At 61.7% G+C, this 16,782-nt stretch overlaps 2 protein-coding genes across 8 annotated transcripts in view; one reads left to right on the forward strand and one right to left on the reverse strand.

Annotated features, from left to right (window-relative positions):
- PHLDB1 (pleckstrin homology like domain family B member 1) overlaps positions 1–1,572 on the forward strand; it is a 44,469-nt gene extending 42,897 nt beyond the window's left edge. For all 7 annotated transcript variants that reach the window (XM_062197141.1, XM_062197139.1, XM_062197140.1 and 4 more), the window contains one exon: positions 467–1,572. In XM_062197141.1, the coding sequence (XP_062053125.1) occupies positions 467–607 (141 nt within the window). In that variant the 3' untranslated portion in view covers positions 608–1,572. The remainder of the gene's footprint in view (positions 1–466) is intronic.
- Positions 1,573–1,779: 207 nt separating this feature from the next.
- TREH (trehalase) lies at positions 1,780–16,019 on the reverse strand. The gene is made up of 15 exons (XM_062197146.1): positions 15,931–16,019; positions 6,634–6,734; positions 6,362–6,506; positions 6,192–6,279; positions 4,999–5,099; positions 4,772–4,864; positions 4,551–4,667; positions 4,338–4,460; positions 4,116–4,169; positions 3,801–3,991; positions 3,159–3,376; positions 2,787–2,898; positions 2,397–2,509; positions 2,126–2,179; positions 1,780–1,920 (listed from the first exon to the last, which is right to left on the reverse strand). Exons 1-15 carry the CDS (start codon positions 16,017–16,019, stop codon positions 1,780–1,782), a joined length of 1,740 nt encoding a protein of 579 aa, XP_062053130.1.
- Between the last annotated feature and the right edge of the window lie 763 nt (positions 16,020–16,782).

The following is a 16,782-nucleotide window of genomic DNA, read 5'->3' on the forward strand; positions in this document are numbered from 1 at the left end:
CCCCTCCTCCCTGCCCCTAACTGCCCCAGGCCTGACGGAGGAGCAGAAGCAGGAGGCCCTGGGGCCTGTGTGTGGCTTGCAGCTCCCTCCCGGGAGAGAGCAGCAGGATGTCCCTGCACAGGGCTGTCCTGCAAAGGGATAGGTGAAGAGGGGGTGGGGCTCGGAGTCTAGCTCTGAGAGGGAACGGCTGGCTGCCTGGCCCTGACCTCTGTCCCTCTGGGGGCCTGGGGCCCAGCACCCTGCCTGTCGCCCCATTCTCCTTTGTGTCTGAATCACCCGCTACTCACTCAAGAACAGCGCCCATCTCCCTGGGCAGTGTGCAGTCCTGCCAGCCCCACAGCACCCAGGGAAGCCCGCACTGCTGCCCCCAGGGTCTGCCTGGGTCCCAGCCCTCAGCTCCAGGTTGTCAGAGGCAGTGAGGACAATGTGCTGGACATCATTGTGACCCGCCCCCTTCCCTCGGCAGAGCCCGAACCCAGCGCTCACCTTCTGTGTGAAGACCCACGACCGGCTCTACTACATGGTGGCCCCGTCCGCAGAGGCCATGCGCATCTGGATGGACGTCATCGTCACAGGGGCCGAGGGCTACACTCAGTTCATGAACTGACCACCGCGGCTCCCAGAGACAGCCGCGCTGGGCGCGGGAGCAGGTGGAGCCGAGCGCAGCCAGCGGCCAGGTTCTGAGAACCAGCCAGAAGACGGGGTGGGGAGAGGAGCCCAGAATTCTTCGAGGTCCCACCCCAGGCCCAGCCAGGGCTGAGGAACTGTCACCAAGTGGGCCTCCAGCCCTGGCCTGGCACCTGCGCCCTGTCCCCTTGCGTAAAGGACACATACGGTACCAGAGTCTGCCAAAGATCCTCCCCCGCCCCTGCCCCATGCCAGGGCCATGGGGGCTGGGCAGAGCCACATGCAGAGTGGGGTGACAGCTCGGGCGGCGTGTCTCAACCCCGGTTCTGCCCGGAAGCTCTCCCCTTTCTACTTTTTATAAGTTTGTTCAGGGGCCCGAGGCCGGGAGCATCACCCTGGAGGTCCCAGTCCCATCCTGTCAGGGCAGGACCAGCACCCTGAGCTGCACAGTGTGCTGTCGCCATGGTAACATGCTAACTGCCTCGCCCTGGGCCCCCCCAAGGGTCCCTGCCATCATCTCTCCCGCCGGGGGCGGGGGCCTGGCCCTAGACACTGCTCCCCTGCCTGTGTCTCTGAACCCTGAGGCACAGCTCGGCCCATCAGCCCTCGCCCTCCCACTCGTGCCTTGCTTAGAGCCAGAGGGGGTGCAGAGACCCTGAGCCCCCGGAGTAAGGGCCGGCCCGGTCCTGACAGGGAAAATTGGCTGCTCAGAGCTGGCAGAGTAGAGGCCTGGGCAAGGAGGGGAAGCCTGGAGCTGCGGCTGGCCTCCTGGCAGCCTCCCCAGGCCCTGGAGTAGAATGACAGCCGGGCCTCAGCCCTTTGCGCCTTAACACTAAGCCCACCTCCCGCCGTCTCCCCAGCCCCGGGCCCTCGGCCGCCGGGCCGGGCTGCGGGTTCTCAGTATTTGTAAGTGTTTCTGCGGAACAATAAAGCATTTGAGCTAGGTGTGTGTGAGAAGCCGGGTGGAGGGGGCCCGGACACCCCCCCCCCCCAGTGGGAGGTGCCAGCAGGGACCCCGGCCCACCCTGACCTCCGGGTCCCTGCTCTGTCAGGCTGGGAGGCGGCAGGGAGAAAGAGGCAGGAGAAGGCGGGGCGGTGAGGTTTAATGAACACAGAGGCGCAGGGGCTCAGGGCAGGGAGGCCGCCCTGTGGTCACCGTGTTAGGAAGCTGAGCAGGAGGGCAGCGGCCAGGCAGTGGGGCTCCAGGAGCGCCAGCTGCGTCCCCGAGCTCAGCCGCTCACCATAGCGGTCCAGGAGCATCAGGGCCACTCCGTTGGTCCAGCCAAACCCTTCCTGGAGAGAGGCGAGGCTGGTGGAGCCACAGCTGTGGGGGCACCCGCAAGCCCAGATCTGGGTGTGTGGGGTCTCCTCTACTCGGGGCCCTGGCCCCACCCACCCCAGGCAACCAAGGAGCACTAGCTGCTCCCCGGGGCCCCCATGCAGGTGAGCACCCTGCATGAGGGTCCCATCAGTGGTGGGGACAGCACGGCCCACTCACCTGAACTTCATACTCGCCTCCGCCACCCGGCTGTCCACCGTTGCTGATGTCATACTGGGGACAAGAGGTCGGGCGAAAGGTCAGGCACTGGTCCTAGCCCCACCAAGCCCGCCCTAGGGGAGAAGCGGTTCTGGACACAGCCCTGGCCCCTGCAGTGCCCAGGTGTGGCCACTGGGTGCCGCCACTGTCCTGGCTGTGCTGCCCTGGGCCTCTTGGAATCTGAGCTTCCCTCACTTGGGGAAGGAGCCCCTGGTGGGACGGTGGAGCTCACCTTCTCATACATGGCTGATCTTTGGGAGTAGACGTCAAAGTTGGTCCGGATCCAGTTCTGAGCCAGCTGGAAAGCCACTTCCTGTGTCCGAGCTGAAGGCGACTTGGCCAGGCCTAGACCCCACCCCAGGCAGGACCCTGAATCTCCACAGCTCCAGGCCCCAGTGAGGGAGAGCCCTGGGCCCCGAGGCCTCCTCTCTGGCACCGACCTGCCCTTAGCCCAGTGCAGGCTGGGGAGGCAGAGGAGGGCTGATCCCATGGGGCGGTGGGAGTGGGGCGTTTGCCGAGTGGGAGGCCAGAACAGACACAGGGGAAGGGGCCTGCCTCCACGGCCCACACCTCCTAGCACCAGGACAGCCGACCCCTGCAGCCTGAGGCCGGGCCTCCCTACCTCCAATGACCAGGTCCTGAAGGGGCGCCCAGGCATTGGGAAAATCCCACTGCTGGCCTGTGTTCTGGAGAGAGGTGGGGATTCCATGGTGGTGGTTCAGGATCTGGCTGTCCTACAAGGTTCCAGATGTGGCTGTGGGTGGGGGCTGCAGGGGGAGCCAGGGTGCAGGACCCTCCTAGACCCCAGGTGCACCTTCCCTGGCCGCCTCCTCTCGGCTCTCTGCTGCCCCCTGGTGGCCACCCCGGGAGCCGCAGGCTAAGGCCCAGGAGCAGACAGGAGGGAGTGGCTGCCACCTATCAGGTCCCTGCTCCCAAGAGCCAGGAGGGGACAGTGCTGCTCCCTGTGGGCCCAAGCCCGCTGCTGTCCCCTCACCTCCAGGTACTGCAGAGCCTTGTCTGCGATGGCAGGGTCAGAGAAGCAGCCGGCCCAGAGTGGAGCGAGGTTGGACGGGTAAAACTCGTGGTTCTTCTTCTGGTTCTCAAGGTCGTAGTCGAACCAGGCGCCCTTGTCCTCATCCCACAGGAGGGCTGTCAGGGCCGCCATGCGCTGTGCCCGCAGGTTTCTGTACTTCGTAGCCTGGGAGTCATTCCCTGGGTGGCACTGCCTTCAGCTGGAGCTCACGGAGCCCTGCCCTGGGGCCTATACCCTGGACAGCTCTACTCTGCTTCGTCCAGGGGCCGAGGAACCTTAGCAACCAGAGGCCAGCCCGACACCCACCACATCTCCAGCATCTAGGGCCTGGGGTTCCCTCAGCAGACGGCCCTGCACCACCTCAGAGCCGGCATGGGTTCTGTTCCCAGGGTCACTCTCCGAAGACTGGCTATCCAGGTCCCCTGGCTCGGGGGATGGGGGTCCGGGTGGCTCCAGGGAGAGGAGTGGATGAAGTTGGGTTGTGTGGGTGATGTGTCCGTCACAGGTCCTGGGGGCCCTTGCACTAAGGGGTCAGAAGCCCAGGACGGCTCCATGTTCCGGAGGGTGACCCAGCCAGACAGCCCTGGCTCCCAGGATGCTCACCGAGCCTGCTGTAGAAGCCGCTCAGCAGCCCTTCAGCCTGGCACAGGAAGGCATTCAGGTCGACGGGCACCAGCTTGCTCGTTCGGATGCTGCCGAGCGAGTCCGGGTTCGGGCTGCCAACCAGCCAGCGTGAAGAGAAGTCCCAGCCGGACTCGGCGCCAGCCTTGAGCTCTGCCCACAAGGTTTCCCAGCTCCCTGCAAGCACAGAGCAGGGTGGCCAGGCCAGGCCAGGCTGCAGCAGCCCAGGGGCCAGGGCCTAGGGCACACTGTGACCACACAGCCGCCCACGCCCAGTGTCCCCTCCCCTCTCGTCACTCACCTTCTGGCAAGGTGTGTGCCAGCTCTGTGTCTTTGCTGTAGGACTCGGGCCTGGCAGAGAGGAGGGGTGGGCAGCCTGGCTCAAGCAGGAGGCCGCGCTCAGCTGCCCCCACCTCGCCGAGGGCTCTCAGTGAGGCCTCGTGCAAGGCCAGGCTGGGTCAGCCTCTCTCCACCACAGCGGACAAGCAAGAGGTTGAGGGGGGCCGGGCAGTTCCTCACCTGGGCCCCCCATAAGGGACATGATAGCGGTTCAGGGTGTAGTTGTTTCCCCCCGAGCTCACAGAGACGGTCCTGTTCTTAGCCCAGAAGTCCAGTTCCAAGGCCAAGGTCTCAATGTTCTCCCTGGGGTGGGATTGAGCAGAGCCCACGGCTTCAGACCAGTCACTCCCCACCGCCCCCTGCCCAGGGAGGTCTGTGGTGTGGGGTCCGCACCGTAGGAAGGCGAGGTCACCGGTGTGCGTCACGTATCGGTCCATCATGAGCGTCAGGAGCGGGGGCTGGCTGCGCTGCAAGTAGTACACTCGCCCGCCGTTGGGGATGTGCCCATAGCTGCCGAGAGCGAGACCTGTGCGATGCCCTGTGCCCAACCCCTGCAGCCCAGCCACACCTGCCCCGCCCCCAGCCCTGGTCTGGCGGTGCCACACCCCTCTTACGCCATCACCAGGTCCAGGAAGTTCTGCAGCATGCCCTTCACTGTCTCGGCCATCTCAGACAGGAGCAGGCCCTCCATGACCCAGTAGGAGTCCCTGGGGGACGGTGCTGGCCTCAGCCCAGTGCCGCCCTCCACCTGGCACACGCAGACCAGCAGAGGGCGCTCGCCCTGCATCCCCCACCACAGCTGGCCCTTGCAACCCGCAGCCTCTCGGGCCTGGGCACTCACCAGTAGTAGAACTCCACAAAGCGCCCGCCAGGCACAATGAAGGGATGTTGGGAGTAGATCAGAGAGAACCGCTCAGGCTGGCTCAGCACCTCTGGCTTTATCTGTGTCAGAAGAGAATCCCCACGGAGCGGGGTCGGCTCAGGTGCTGTGCTGCCAGCTGTGGGGCCAAGGCCTGGCCGCTGGGAGCCCCGGTGTCTGGGACTGCCACACGCAGGCCTCTGGGGCCCGGCTCAGTGCATCTGTGTGTAGAGGCCCTGACCTCTCAGCCTGGCACCTGCTGGTCAGGAGATGACCTGGGAGTGGGGGTGCCAGGGCCCATCCCCCTCCACCCGGCATCCCTGCTGTCACCACTATGCCAGGCCCAAGGAGCAGCCCACCCACCCCATTCTCTGGCCCAGGGGAGGCAGATGTGGATGAAGGGGGCGGGACCAGAGGGGCTGCTGGGGGCCGTCAGGTCTCTCTGGTGCCCCCTCCGTTTCTGCGGTGCTGGCTTTAGTGGGGAGCAGTAGAAACGGGCTCACATTCATTCCGGCTGGGCTCGGCTGCAGAGGGAGGCAGAGGCACTGACAGAGGAGCCCCGAGCTGTTCTCGGGCCAGCGAGTGCCAGGCCATGGGGCGAATGGGAGGAAAGGGCTGGGTGTGCCCAGGGGGTTTGGACAAAGGCGCTGCCCTGAGCCTCCCAGCAGAGGAGAGAAAGTTGTTCAGGTCAGTGCTGGACATGGAGCAGGCCACAGATGCTGCCCCGGGAGGGGAGGGGAGGGGAGGGGAAGAAGGAGAAGGGAGGGGAGGGGAAGGAAGGGAGGGGGGAGGAGAAGGAGGGGAGGGGAAGGGAAGGAGGGGAGGGGAAGGGAAGGAGGGGAGGGGAAGGAGGGGAGGGGAAGGAGGGGAGGGGAAGGAGGGGAGGGGAAGGAGGGGAGGGGAAGGAGGGGAGGGTATGGGACAGGAGTGGAAGGAGGGGAGGGGAGGGGAAGGGAGGGGAGGAGCCAGCAGTTCCCGTTTTGACCTCAGAGGTTCTTTCTAGAGGGTTTCTGTGTGGCCTATGGGGGGGGGGTTGGGGGGGCTGCATTCTCAGGGAAGGAGACCTCATGTGTGCTCAGGGGGGCCTCGGCCCCCACCGCACAGCCCCCCCCCAGACCTCACCCCCACCACGGACAGCCCCCTCCCCGTCCTGGGCCGGCCCCCCACATTGCTACCTTCTTTCCCAGCTTCTTCCAGAGCAGGTGCAGCTGCTCCGCCCAGGCTCGCAGCCTGGGGTCCGAGATCTTCTGCAGGAACTGGGGGCTGGAGAGGCACCGGCCCCGCAGGGTTCAGGGGGGTGGCCCCGTGCAGGCGACCCTCTCCTGTCCCCCGTGCAGAGTCCCACCTCTCTTTCCAGTCCCCGGGGGTCCATGATTGCAGCTCCTCCCCCACCGCCTGGAAGTGCCCCTGGACAAACTTCTCGAGCTGCTCCCTGGGGATGGTGTTGTTGTAGGTCGCCGCCAGCTCCGCGAAGCTCTGCAGGACCTGGTCTGGGGAGCAGGCGGCCGAGAGGGGTCAGCAGGGTGCTCTGAGCCCCTCCCTGATCAGAAGGGCTGCTCGGCCTCGTCTTGCCCCCTCCCTGCCCGTACAGGAGCAGGGGAGGCCCCACGTGCTCACCTGGAGCCGCGGACAGCGGCATGTCCACAAACTGCTTATCGTCCAGGTAGAGCTTGGCCATCTGGACCTGGTGCAGGAGCTCCCCGTGGCAGTAAATCTGGCTGCAGAGCACACAGGTGGGGTGGATGCCAGCCGTGGGGTTGCGTCCGAGGCAGACGGCTCAGGGCACGCTCCCCGGGCTGGAGTCGAGTGTGCCTGCCCGTGTTTGTGTTGGTGGCACAGGTGCGTGGTGCTGAGAGAACAAGCCAGGTCTTGGTATAACAGAGGCCCCGTGCAGTGGTCAGAGCCCATGCTGCTGGCGACCTGGTGGACAAGAGCTTAGCGCTTTTAATCCATGACACAGATGACGCTGGAGCGCTGGTGGGGCCCCACTCTGTGTGCCTCAGCCTCGCGTGGGTCCCGGTGGAAGGGCCCAGTGGCCATGGCCAAGGCTTAGCACCAGAAAGCTGTGCACACGCAACATTCCACCCACAAGGTCTTCCCTGTGTGCCAAACACCTACCCCTAAACAGGTTTTGCCTGACCTACAGAAAGCTGCTGGGCTCCCTGGTGGACAGGTACACCCAGCCAGAGAGCCACTGCCCTCGGAAGAGGGTAAGAACAAGTCAGCTCCGTGGAGTGACCGCACGCTGCTCTCCCTGCGGCGCACGGAACAGAGCCACCAAAGCCCCTGTATTTGGGTTTTTACAAAGTCAAGAACAGTGGCCAAGGCTTGGTGGATGAGCAGGAAGAAACTGAACCCAGAGAGGGGGGCCCGCCTGGGACAGGTGGAAACCCCCGGACCAGTCAAGGGCGCACTCGGGCAGCTCTGCAAACCCGCTGGTGGAACCAGGTACTTGAACACCAGCCACCTTTGCGGGAGTGCAGAGTGTCCCGCCAGGGCTGCACGGCTGGGTCCCGTTTCCCCAGGCTGGGAAACGGTGTCCAACCCTGGCCCAGGCAGCAGCGTCTCAGGGGTCGGCGGGAACACGCCTGCACACGTGTGTGTCCAGACATAGCATGGAAGGCAGGGCAGAGGCCCCACTGCAGGCTACTTTGCTCTCTGGGGGCTCTGGGAAGGGGGAAGCTGTTGCTTTACTACAGGGGCTGCCCCCCCCCCCCCGCCCACTCACTGGTGCCAGGAGTGGGGCTGCACCTTCGGGTGTCAAGGGTAGGGATGGTTCCCAGGCACGAAGCAGCGACTGCGCCTCCCAGCTGGTTTTGAGGATTCCCCATGGCCCCGATGGGCTCCGTGTGCTGCACCTCATCCAGCCACACTGAGGCTGTGGGCAAGTGCAGCTGGACCGCCCTCTGGCCCTCTACACCTGCTGTAGCCGGCAGGGTGTGGCCTGAGGAGGAGGGGCTTGCTGGACCACCTGCTTCCCCCGGAAGTTGGAAAAGTTGTGGCAGATCAGCACCAAACACAGAGACAGAGTACCTGAGGAGGTAGGAATGACCCCGCGGGTTCAGCAATGAGGGAAATCCAACACCACCTGCTGCCGGGAGAGGGACTCAGAGCCACAGAACACATCGTTCCTAACATGATGCCCAAAACAGGGGAACCCCCCCAACCCCGTTTGCCAAGACACGCCCACTTCCGGAAGCTGACCGGCCGAGACAACCTGAGCAGCCTTGCCCTGAGCTGCCGAGCCCGTCCCACTGCTGCACCGAGTCTGACTCGGGAACAGTGGGATGCTAGGTCACATCCATGACCAATGGTAGCATCTGGGAAGGAACTGCTCCCTCCCAGGCCTTTGGGCCACATGATTCACAAGTCCTGGCCGGCGAATCACGTGGGACCGCAAGCGCCACAGCCGAATGCTTAGAAGCTCCTGGTGATGAGGGACATGGAGCAGCAGCAGCATGGCAGACAAGCCACCACGTGCCCCTGCACAAGTGCACACTGCCTGTGCTTCTATGGATAGACGGCTACAAAGCAGGGCAGGGGAAAATGGGATTCTTATGGGACAAAAGCACTGGGCATCCCCCGGTCTGGGAACAGCCCTGTCCTGAGACAAGGGAGGCAGAGCAGGCTGTGGTCAGCTTTCCATTATGCCGACAAAACCCCCACAAACTGCCTAAAGAGAAGGTTGTTTGCCTCACTGTGGGGTACACTCCAGCCTAACGCTGGATGGCCCCACTGGCTGGTAGCTGGCATCAGTGGGGGCACGCAGAGGAGAGATCCCGTGGTGAGCCAGGGGGCAGACAGAAGACCAGCCCTCTGGTGGGAGCTACCTCCCTGGCACCCTGCAGGCGCCAGGAACCAAAATCTCCCATTCAGTCACCCGTTAGTTGCTTATTGGAAGTGATCCCTGGGGGCCAGCGCTGTGGCATAGTGGGTAAAGCTGCCACCTGCAGTGCTGGCATCCCATATGGGTGCCGGTTCCAGTCCTGGCTGTTCCACTTCTGATATAGCTCCCTGCTGTGGCCTGGGAGTACAGTGGAGGATGGCCCAGGTGCGTGGGCCCTGCACCTGCATGGGAGACCAGGAGGAGGCTCCTAGCTTTGGCCTGTCCTAGACTGTTGCTGGCATTTGGGGAGTGAACTAGAGGATGGAAGATCTCTCTCTTTCCCTCTCCGTCTGTAACTCTGCTTTAATAAAGTTTTTTTTTTTTTTCTTGCCAGGCAGAGTTAGACAGTGAGAGAGAGACAGAAAGGTCTTCCTTCCATTGGTTCACCCCTCCAAATGGCCGCCATGGCTGGCATGTTGCGCCAATCCAAAACCAGGAGCCATGTGCTTCTCTTGGTCTCCCATGCAGGTGCAGGGCCCACGCACTTGGGCCATCCTCCACTGCCTTCCTGGGCCACAGCAGAGAGCTGGACTGGAAGAAGAGCAACCGGGACAAAATCTGGTGCCCCGACCGGGACTAGAACCCAGGGTGCCAGCGCCACAGGCGGAGGATTAGCCTAGTGAGCCATGGTGCCAGCCTAAAAAAGTCTTTTTTTAAAAAAAAAAAAGATGGCACGTCAGTCCCATGTCATTGACTGGTCTAGTCCATCATCGGAACACACGACAAAAAGTCTCCCAGGTCAGGGCCACCCAGGTTGGCAGGCTTCCATCCAACCTTGTCGGCTTCCAAAGCAGGAGTGACCCCATCACTATCTCAGTATCTGCTTCTCAGTTTCTTGTGCATCGTTAATGTAAAAGTGAATTTCCCTTGGTGCACTTCTGATCAACCCATCTATTTATCCAATTTTTTAAAATGTATTTATTTTTGACAGGCAGAGTTAGTGAGAGTGAGAGAGAGAGAGAGAGAGAGAGAGAGAGAAAGCTCTTTCTTCTATTGGTTCACCCCCCAAAAGGCTGCTACAGAATCCGGCACCCCGACCGGGACTAGAACCCGGGGTGCCAGCGCTGCAGGAGGAGGATTAGCCTAGTGAGCCGTGGCGCTGGCCTATCCAATATTTTAACCAATGCTTCCACCTTTGAGAAGGACCGCTGTGTGCGGTCCAGGTTGTAGGCAGCAGTACTCGACTGGCAAGGGCCCCTCCCATCCACACAGGGCAGGAGTCACAGGTGCAGAGCTGGGCGGGCAGTATCTCAACCAGCAGGGGGCAGAGCTGAGTCGCTCCATTTTTGCCAGACGGGAGGAAGGCACATCCCGCCAGGTTCTGTCAGGCCCCCTGAATTGCTCGCCCGGTTGATGGGCGTGGCTACACTGCCCTGCTCGGGGGCCGTCCCCCGACTCGTGCACTTGTCCTCGGACCAGGACTGCTGCATCAGGTGAGAAACAAGAGTTCAGATGACGGGGGAAGAAAAGCAGCACAGGTCACACAGGCACCTTCCCCGGGCCCCCAGGGAAGCAGCGGGGTCCCAGGACTCCGTCTGGGAGAAGGGGAGACTTCCACTGCCCGTCCAATTCCCTAGCAATCCGCTGCTCTGAAGGCGTCCACAGAAAGGCATCTCCAGCGGAGTCCTCTGCTCTGTTCCTTTCCTGGACACTCACCTCTCCAGCTGTCCGCACCGGGCCCAGCCCAGCGGGGGACTCTAACTCCCCGTCGGGACCCATCTGCTGTCCCCAGGACCGTGGGCAGCAGCCCAACCTGACAGCTCTGTGCAGGAGACCCTGCCTACAGCCATTTGCAGCCTCTGGCTCTTGCGGGCAGACACAGTAGCTCATGTCAGCACTTGTGTCTCCGAGGGATCAGGGGCACGGCGGCAGTACTGCCACGTCGCTTGTCCCAGGGGCCATCTCAAGTGAACACACACGGACACCCAATTCCTGCCCCCCAAAACCTTCCGATGTAGGCAAGGGGATCTGGTGGACGTCACAGTGTCCTCACGAGTGATTAAGGCCACCGCTTTCATCCACAGGGCTTCCCCTGCCCCCTGACCGAATGGCCTGGCCATTGGCACTGCCCAAGGCTCGGCAGAAAACCCAGGGCTGCGGCTAACAGCGCGCACACAGGACTTGGTCTTGCCGTCTTCAGGCAGAGGCAGACTTCCCAACAGCACGCTGTCTGCATTCACTTGGAACCGCCCCGCACAGACCCACCGGCTCTTCGCTGCTCAGTCGAGAGCTGCTTACGGCACGGCACGCTGTCCAAGTGATGCAACCTGGGAACCCCTGGGGGTCATTCCAGAGTCAGTCCCAGGGAAAAGAGGTGCCCGCCCCTGGGTGCCCAGAGCAAGGGGGCATCCCCCCAGCAACAGGGTCCACCTTTGTTTTCCTTTTTAAATTTGAGAGAGCGAGCGTGCCCACAACATTCAGTCTCAAAGGTGGAGCTGGGAATGCAATCGCTTGAGCCATCACTGCTGCCTCCCAGGGTCTGCGTTAGCAGGAAGACGGAGCTAGAACCAAACCCAGGTACTCCAATATGGGATGCAGAATTCTTAACCCACATTATTATTTTTTTTAACGGTTTACCTATTATTTGAAAGGCAGAGAGAGACAGACAGATCTTCCATTCACTGGTTCACGCCCTAGATGTCTGGGCCAGCCAAAACCAGACACCAGGAACTCCATCCTGGGCTCCTATGTTAAGTGGCAGGAACCCAAGTACTTGAGCTGTCTCCTGCTGCTTCCTGGGTATATTAGCATGGAGCTGGATCGAGGTCAAATATCCAGGACTTGAACCAGGAACACTGACGTGGGATGCAGCCATCTCAAGTGGTGGCTTAACCAGTTGGGTCACAAATGCACCGTAGCCCCACCGTGCACATGCAAGATAATCTTGAGGGGCTGGCACTGTGGTGCAGTGGGTTAACGCTCTGGCCTGAAGGGCTGGCATCCCATATGGGCGCCGGTTCGAGACCCAGCTGCTCCACTTCCTATCCAGCTCTCTGCTATGGCCCAGGAAAACAGTAAGAAGATGGCCCAAGTCCTTGGGCCCCTGCACCTGCGTGGGAGACCCAGAAGAAGCTCCTGGCTCCGGATCGGTGCAGCTCTGGCCATTGCAGCCATTTGGGGAGTGAACCATTGAATGGAAGAAGATCTCTCTCTCTCTGCCTCTCCTTTTCTCTCTGTGTAACTCTGAATTATAAATAAATCTTTTTTTAAAAAAGATAATCTTGAAACCTGAACTTCTTAAAATATCTTGAGGGGCCGGCGCACCGACAAAGCAAGTTAAGCCTCCACCTGCGATGCCAGTGTCCCATGTGGGTGCCGGTTCGAGACCTAGCTGCTCTACTTCTGATCCAACTCCCTGCTAATGGCCTGGGAAAGCAGCAGAGGATGGTCCAAGTGCTTGGACCCCTGCACCCATGTGGGAGACTGGAAGAAGCTCCTGGCTCCTGGCTGCGGTCTGGCCCAGCCATGGTTGTTGCGGCCATTTAGGGAATGAACCAGCAGATGCCAGATCTCTGTCTCGCTCTGACTCCGCCTTTTAGGTAAATAAAAAATAAATTAAAAAAGATTATCTTACCTCCTTCAGTCTTAGGGGCAATCTCAGGTGACATCTGATACCAAGCTAATAATTACACCTTGGAGGGAAATTCTCTGGTCCAAAGTCCCAGCCATTGTGCAGGGAGGAGGTCAAAGGTCAGCCAGGAGGTCCATCCTGTGCTCCACGCACTGCTGACCCCGGAGGACTCCCGTGCCCTCCGTTCCACAACACAGGGCAGGAGCGATGGTCTCCCCGCAGGCACGGGATCCATCCCGGGATCCGTCCAGGAAGAAACGGGCCACTCATGCAAACTGAACTCCTGAGTTCACCTGAACTTCCCCAGCGGCGGCCCTGCTGGGCTAACAGGAACGGGTCTTGGTGATGCAGTTACAAGGGGAAGAGCTCGTCAGAGGTAACATCCATTCCCGCCAAACGGGAAGGAGAAACGACTTTGCCAAAAGCCCGTGTAGACACCCCACCTTTCACCCAGACACCCACCACAGTCCCACCAGTCGGCACTTCCGGGTTCTCTGCGTCTACGGTGGCACCTGCTCTGCCTTCTCCAGGGCTTCATCGAAGCACAGGCCCCGGGGCTCCCAGGCAGTGGACTGGAGGCTGTGGTCCCACTGCCAGCATCCAAGCTGGGCCTGCCTCTTACCTGCATCTTGGCTGCTACAGGTGAACGCCCAGAGGGGTGGCGTATTTTCCTTGTTTTCTTAGGAGTCGGCACTTCCTTGTGCTCCCTGGGCCCAGCACCCACCCTCCTAGGTTTTTTCCTTAAGCAACACTGCTCTTCCACACCAGGGGCCTTCGTTCCTGCCCTTGGGTCCCTTCCCCAAACCATGTGTTTCAGTGAGTCTGTGTCCTGGCGAACCGCACACTTTCTGATACTGACTGCAACACGGGAATTTAATGCTGGCGCTAACCATCTAAAGTGAGCACTGAGCCGCACAGGTTGAGCACGCAGGGGCCCCAGGACACCTGCAGTCTCACTACCCACTACAGATGTGGGGGCCTTCCCAGGGCCCTCTGGGATTCGGCGATTTGCTAGAACCCAGGCAAGCACTAAGCCCCTTGCAAGGATGCAACCCAGGAGCCGTCACAGGCTGTGGGCTGGGAGCAAGGCAGGCTCTAAACAGGACTCGGGAAGTCAAGCGCTCCCGTCCCAAACACGGAACCATCTCTGGCCTCAGGTTGCTGTCCACCTCCGAACCAGAGAGGCAGGAGGAGCGACCTCACCCTAACCACAGAAGGCCCCACAGCTGGCGCATGGCTGGAGTAGCCCTGTGTGACCGACACGTGCCCTTCCGGCGCTCACAGCAGTGAGCAACAGGGCCGTTCTGAGTGTTTCTTGGGCAAGAGAAACAGCCGTGCTGGCGCAGACCACTGGGCTGGGTGCATCCAAAGTGGCGTGTGCAGGACAGGCATGGCCATGCCCCACCACACAACAAAACACCCTTGCCGTCTCCCCTCACTGAGCCGTCGGTGCGACCTCTGCCATCATGCTGTCCCCGCTGAACTCCAGCTCAAGTCCCTGGCAAACCTTGCCTGGGTTGCATGGTGGCCCTCGCCAATTTCCACTGCTAAGGAGTCAATGAACCCTGGGGTTGTAACAGCAGGGTCCTGGAGGCAGGGCCTGTCCCTTCCCTGGGGAGCCGGGGTGCCTCACCCTCCTCTCTCATCCACATGCTCCACCGAGCTTGGGGGTCCAAGGCTTTTACCGGGGCTGCATTACGTAGGCACGGTTGAGTGCCTCACTGGTCACATGATGGAACTCACTGGCCCACCCCATTCCCCGCCCTGAAGGTCAAGAGGTTGGGCAGAGGTCATGTGATTCAAAGTGCCAACCCTCTAAACACATGGAGGGTCTCCCAGCGTGGTCTGCCCCCACCTCCTTAGCAGCAGCTGTTGAGGGGTCACCGCAGGCATGGTGCATCGGGGCCCCGCGTGAACCACAGAGACCCTCCTGTCACTGGGGACATTCCAAGGACCTAGAGGTCCCCTCCCAGGAACCCAAGCCAAAGGTCAGCCGGATTCTTCCTTATACAAGTGGTTTGTGCTGAGAAGCGCTGACACAGCAGGTCCACCATGTTCAATCCCTGCCCACTGCAAAGTTCTGGCCCTGATAAACCCCGTAAAGCTACCGGATCCTGCTGCCTGGTCGTCTTTGCTTATCTGGGACCGTGGAGCACGCTGGGTACCTTAAGCTGATAATGTGACTCCTGCTGCTTTTGCCATCTGGTATCGGATCGATCTCTGCAGACCTGGAGAGATCACCTGAATCGCTAAGGTGAGCCACACGGCCACTCCGTGCCTCCGTGACTGAGCCCAAACCCCGCACACGGCGCCCCTGGCGGCTTCCCCAGTGGCCGACGCTTCACGGCGCTGCCGCCAACGCTGCAGGGGGAAGAAAGTGCTGGCCGCAGAAGCCCCACGGGAGACAGGGGCTGGGGGACGGAGCTTGGCTTCTGCTATCATTCTGCCCCTGATGGCCGTACATGTGTCCTCGCACTGAACAAGCCATCGCCACGTGTGAGTGACTACAGGGTCACCGGGCCACCAACACAGTCCCCTTCCAGGCACCCGTGCCAGCCCGACGCTTGACAAAACCCCTGGTCCCACAGCTTCTTGAAGGTCATTGCAAACGCTCAGGATAAAACCCATTTCTCATTCCAGATATTCTGTGCTTGACCATGAGCGAGCCCTAAGACCTCAGTCTTCCACCCACCCGGCCTCAGCCCTGGTCCTAGCGCTGGAGCACAAGCCCTGCTCCCCTCCTCCCCGGAGCCGCCTTGCTCCCCAGACCAGTTCCACTTCCATCCCAGCCACATGGGCCTTCTTCCCACTCCCCGATCAATGCCCCAGGGCCTTTGCACTGCAGTGTCCCACCCCTCCCCCACCCGCCGGCTGGACCATCCTCTCCAGACCAGCTCAGCAATGGATCTCCTCAAACATCACCAGCTCAGAGGCGTTGCCCCCCCACCTCCACTTTACTGAACCAAAGTGAAGGTGGGGGAGGGGAGAGCGCCACAGACCCCCTGGGGGCTGAGGGGTGGGCCTTGCCCTGGGCCCCCAGGCAGGCAGGGCTGCCTCATCCCTGTTGCTTGGCGATGGAAGTTGAGTCAGTACAGAGGTTAGAGTCGGGCCTCGGCTCAAACCCAGGGGCTCTGGCCAGGCCCTTGGGCCCCTCCCTCGCCCAGGTGAGGGCATTCGGGCGGAGTCTGCTGGAACAGTCCAGAGAACAGCCTCACGCAGTTCAAAGAGCAGTGTGGAGGGCAGGCGGGGCAGTGGGCAACACAGTGGCCAGCAGCCTCCTGGAGGGCGGGCCAGCCTCCCGCAGCCCTGTCCTGTCCCGGCTGGAGGCCCAGTGCCCGGCACAGTGCCTGCTACGCAGAGAAACCAAGATTTCCTCCCTTCCTTTCCCTTCCCTCTGAAGGGCTGACCCCACAGCCCAGGGTCTCACCCAGCGTTCCAGCCTTCCCTGCACACCTACCTCTCACAGGGCGGGGGGAGGGCCTGCTCGGACCCCAGCCCCAGTCCCAGCAGAAGCAGCAGGTGCAGCTCCCAGGTGCTCCCGGGCATGGCGGCGATGGCTGTGACTCCGCGAGCATCCGCTTGCTGGGCACAGCTCGGCTGGCCCGCCTCTCCGAGTCAGCCAAAGTCCAGGATTTGAGGCGTGGCCGCCTGCGGGTCACGTGCCTGGTCTACACGTGCCCAGCTGCCCCTCCTGGGCTCGGGCGAAACCCGCATACGGGTTTTTAAGATCACTTAGGAGTTCGCCAAGGGACCAGCCAAAGAAGACCACTGTGGTGTGCACAGAGCGGACTTTGAAGGGAACAGAGAGCCGCTCAGCCCAGCTGGGAGGTGTTGGGGGGGTGCAGTTGTGAGACAAGGCGGGAGCGGTGCGTGGCGCAGCCTTCGCCAGACCGAGCAGGCAGCTGCTTCCCCGGGACCGGCCTGCTTTTGAGAGCTCACCCCCGGGCATGATGACGATTAGGGGAGGGGGCGGAGGGTGGAGCACGGTGAAGGAGCCCAGCGAGGGTGGTGGGTCAGGGAGGAGCCACGGGGAGCGGCTCCCCACAGCTGTGGCCACTGAGTCTGCAGGCCTCAACCTGGCTGTTGAGGACGGCAGCTGTGGCACCTGCGCAGTGTTTGCTGCTGTTAGAGAAACACTTTGGGCAAATTAAATGTAGCAGCAATGCTTGATAAATGAGGCAGCATCCTGAACTAGCAAAGGCTCAGAGAGCGCCACTCGGAAGCCCAGCCCTAGCGTTTACAGACGGAAAAAGGAAGTGATAGAGAGCTGATGGGTTTCAGCTTGGCATTTGCCTAATTCGGAATGTCT

This window comes from Lepus europaeus, chromosome 7, assembly GCF_033115175.1.
Source record: "Lepus europaeus isolate LE1 chromosome 7, mLepTim1.pri, whole genome shotgun sequence".
NCBI lineage: Eukaryota > Metazoa > Chordata > Mammalia > Lagomorpha > Leporidae > Lepus > Lepus europaeus.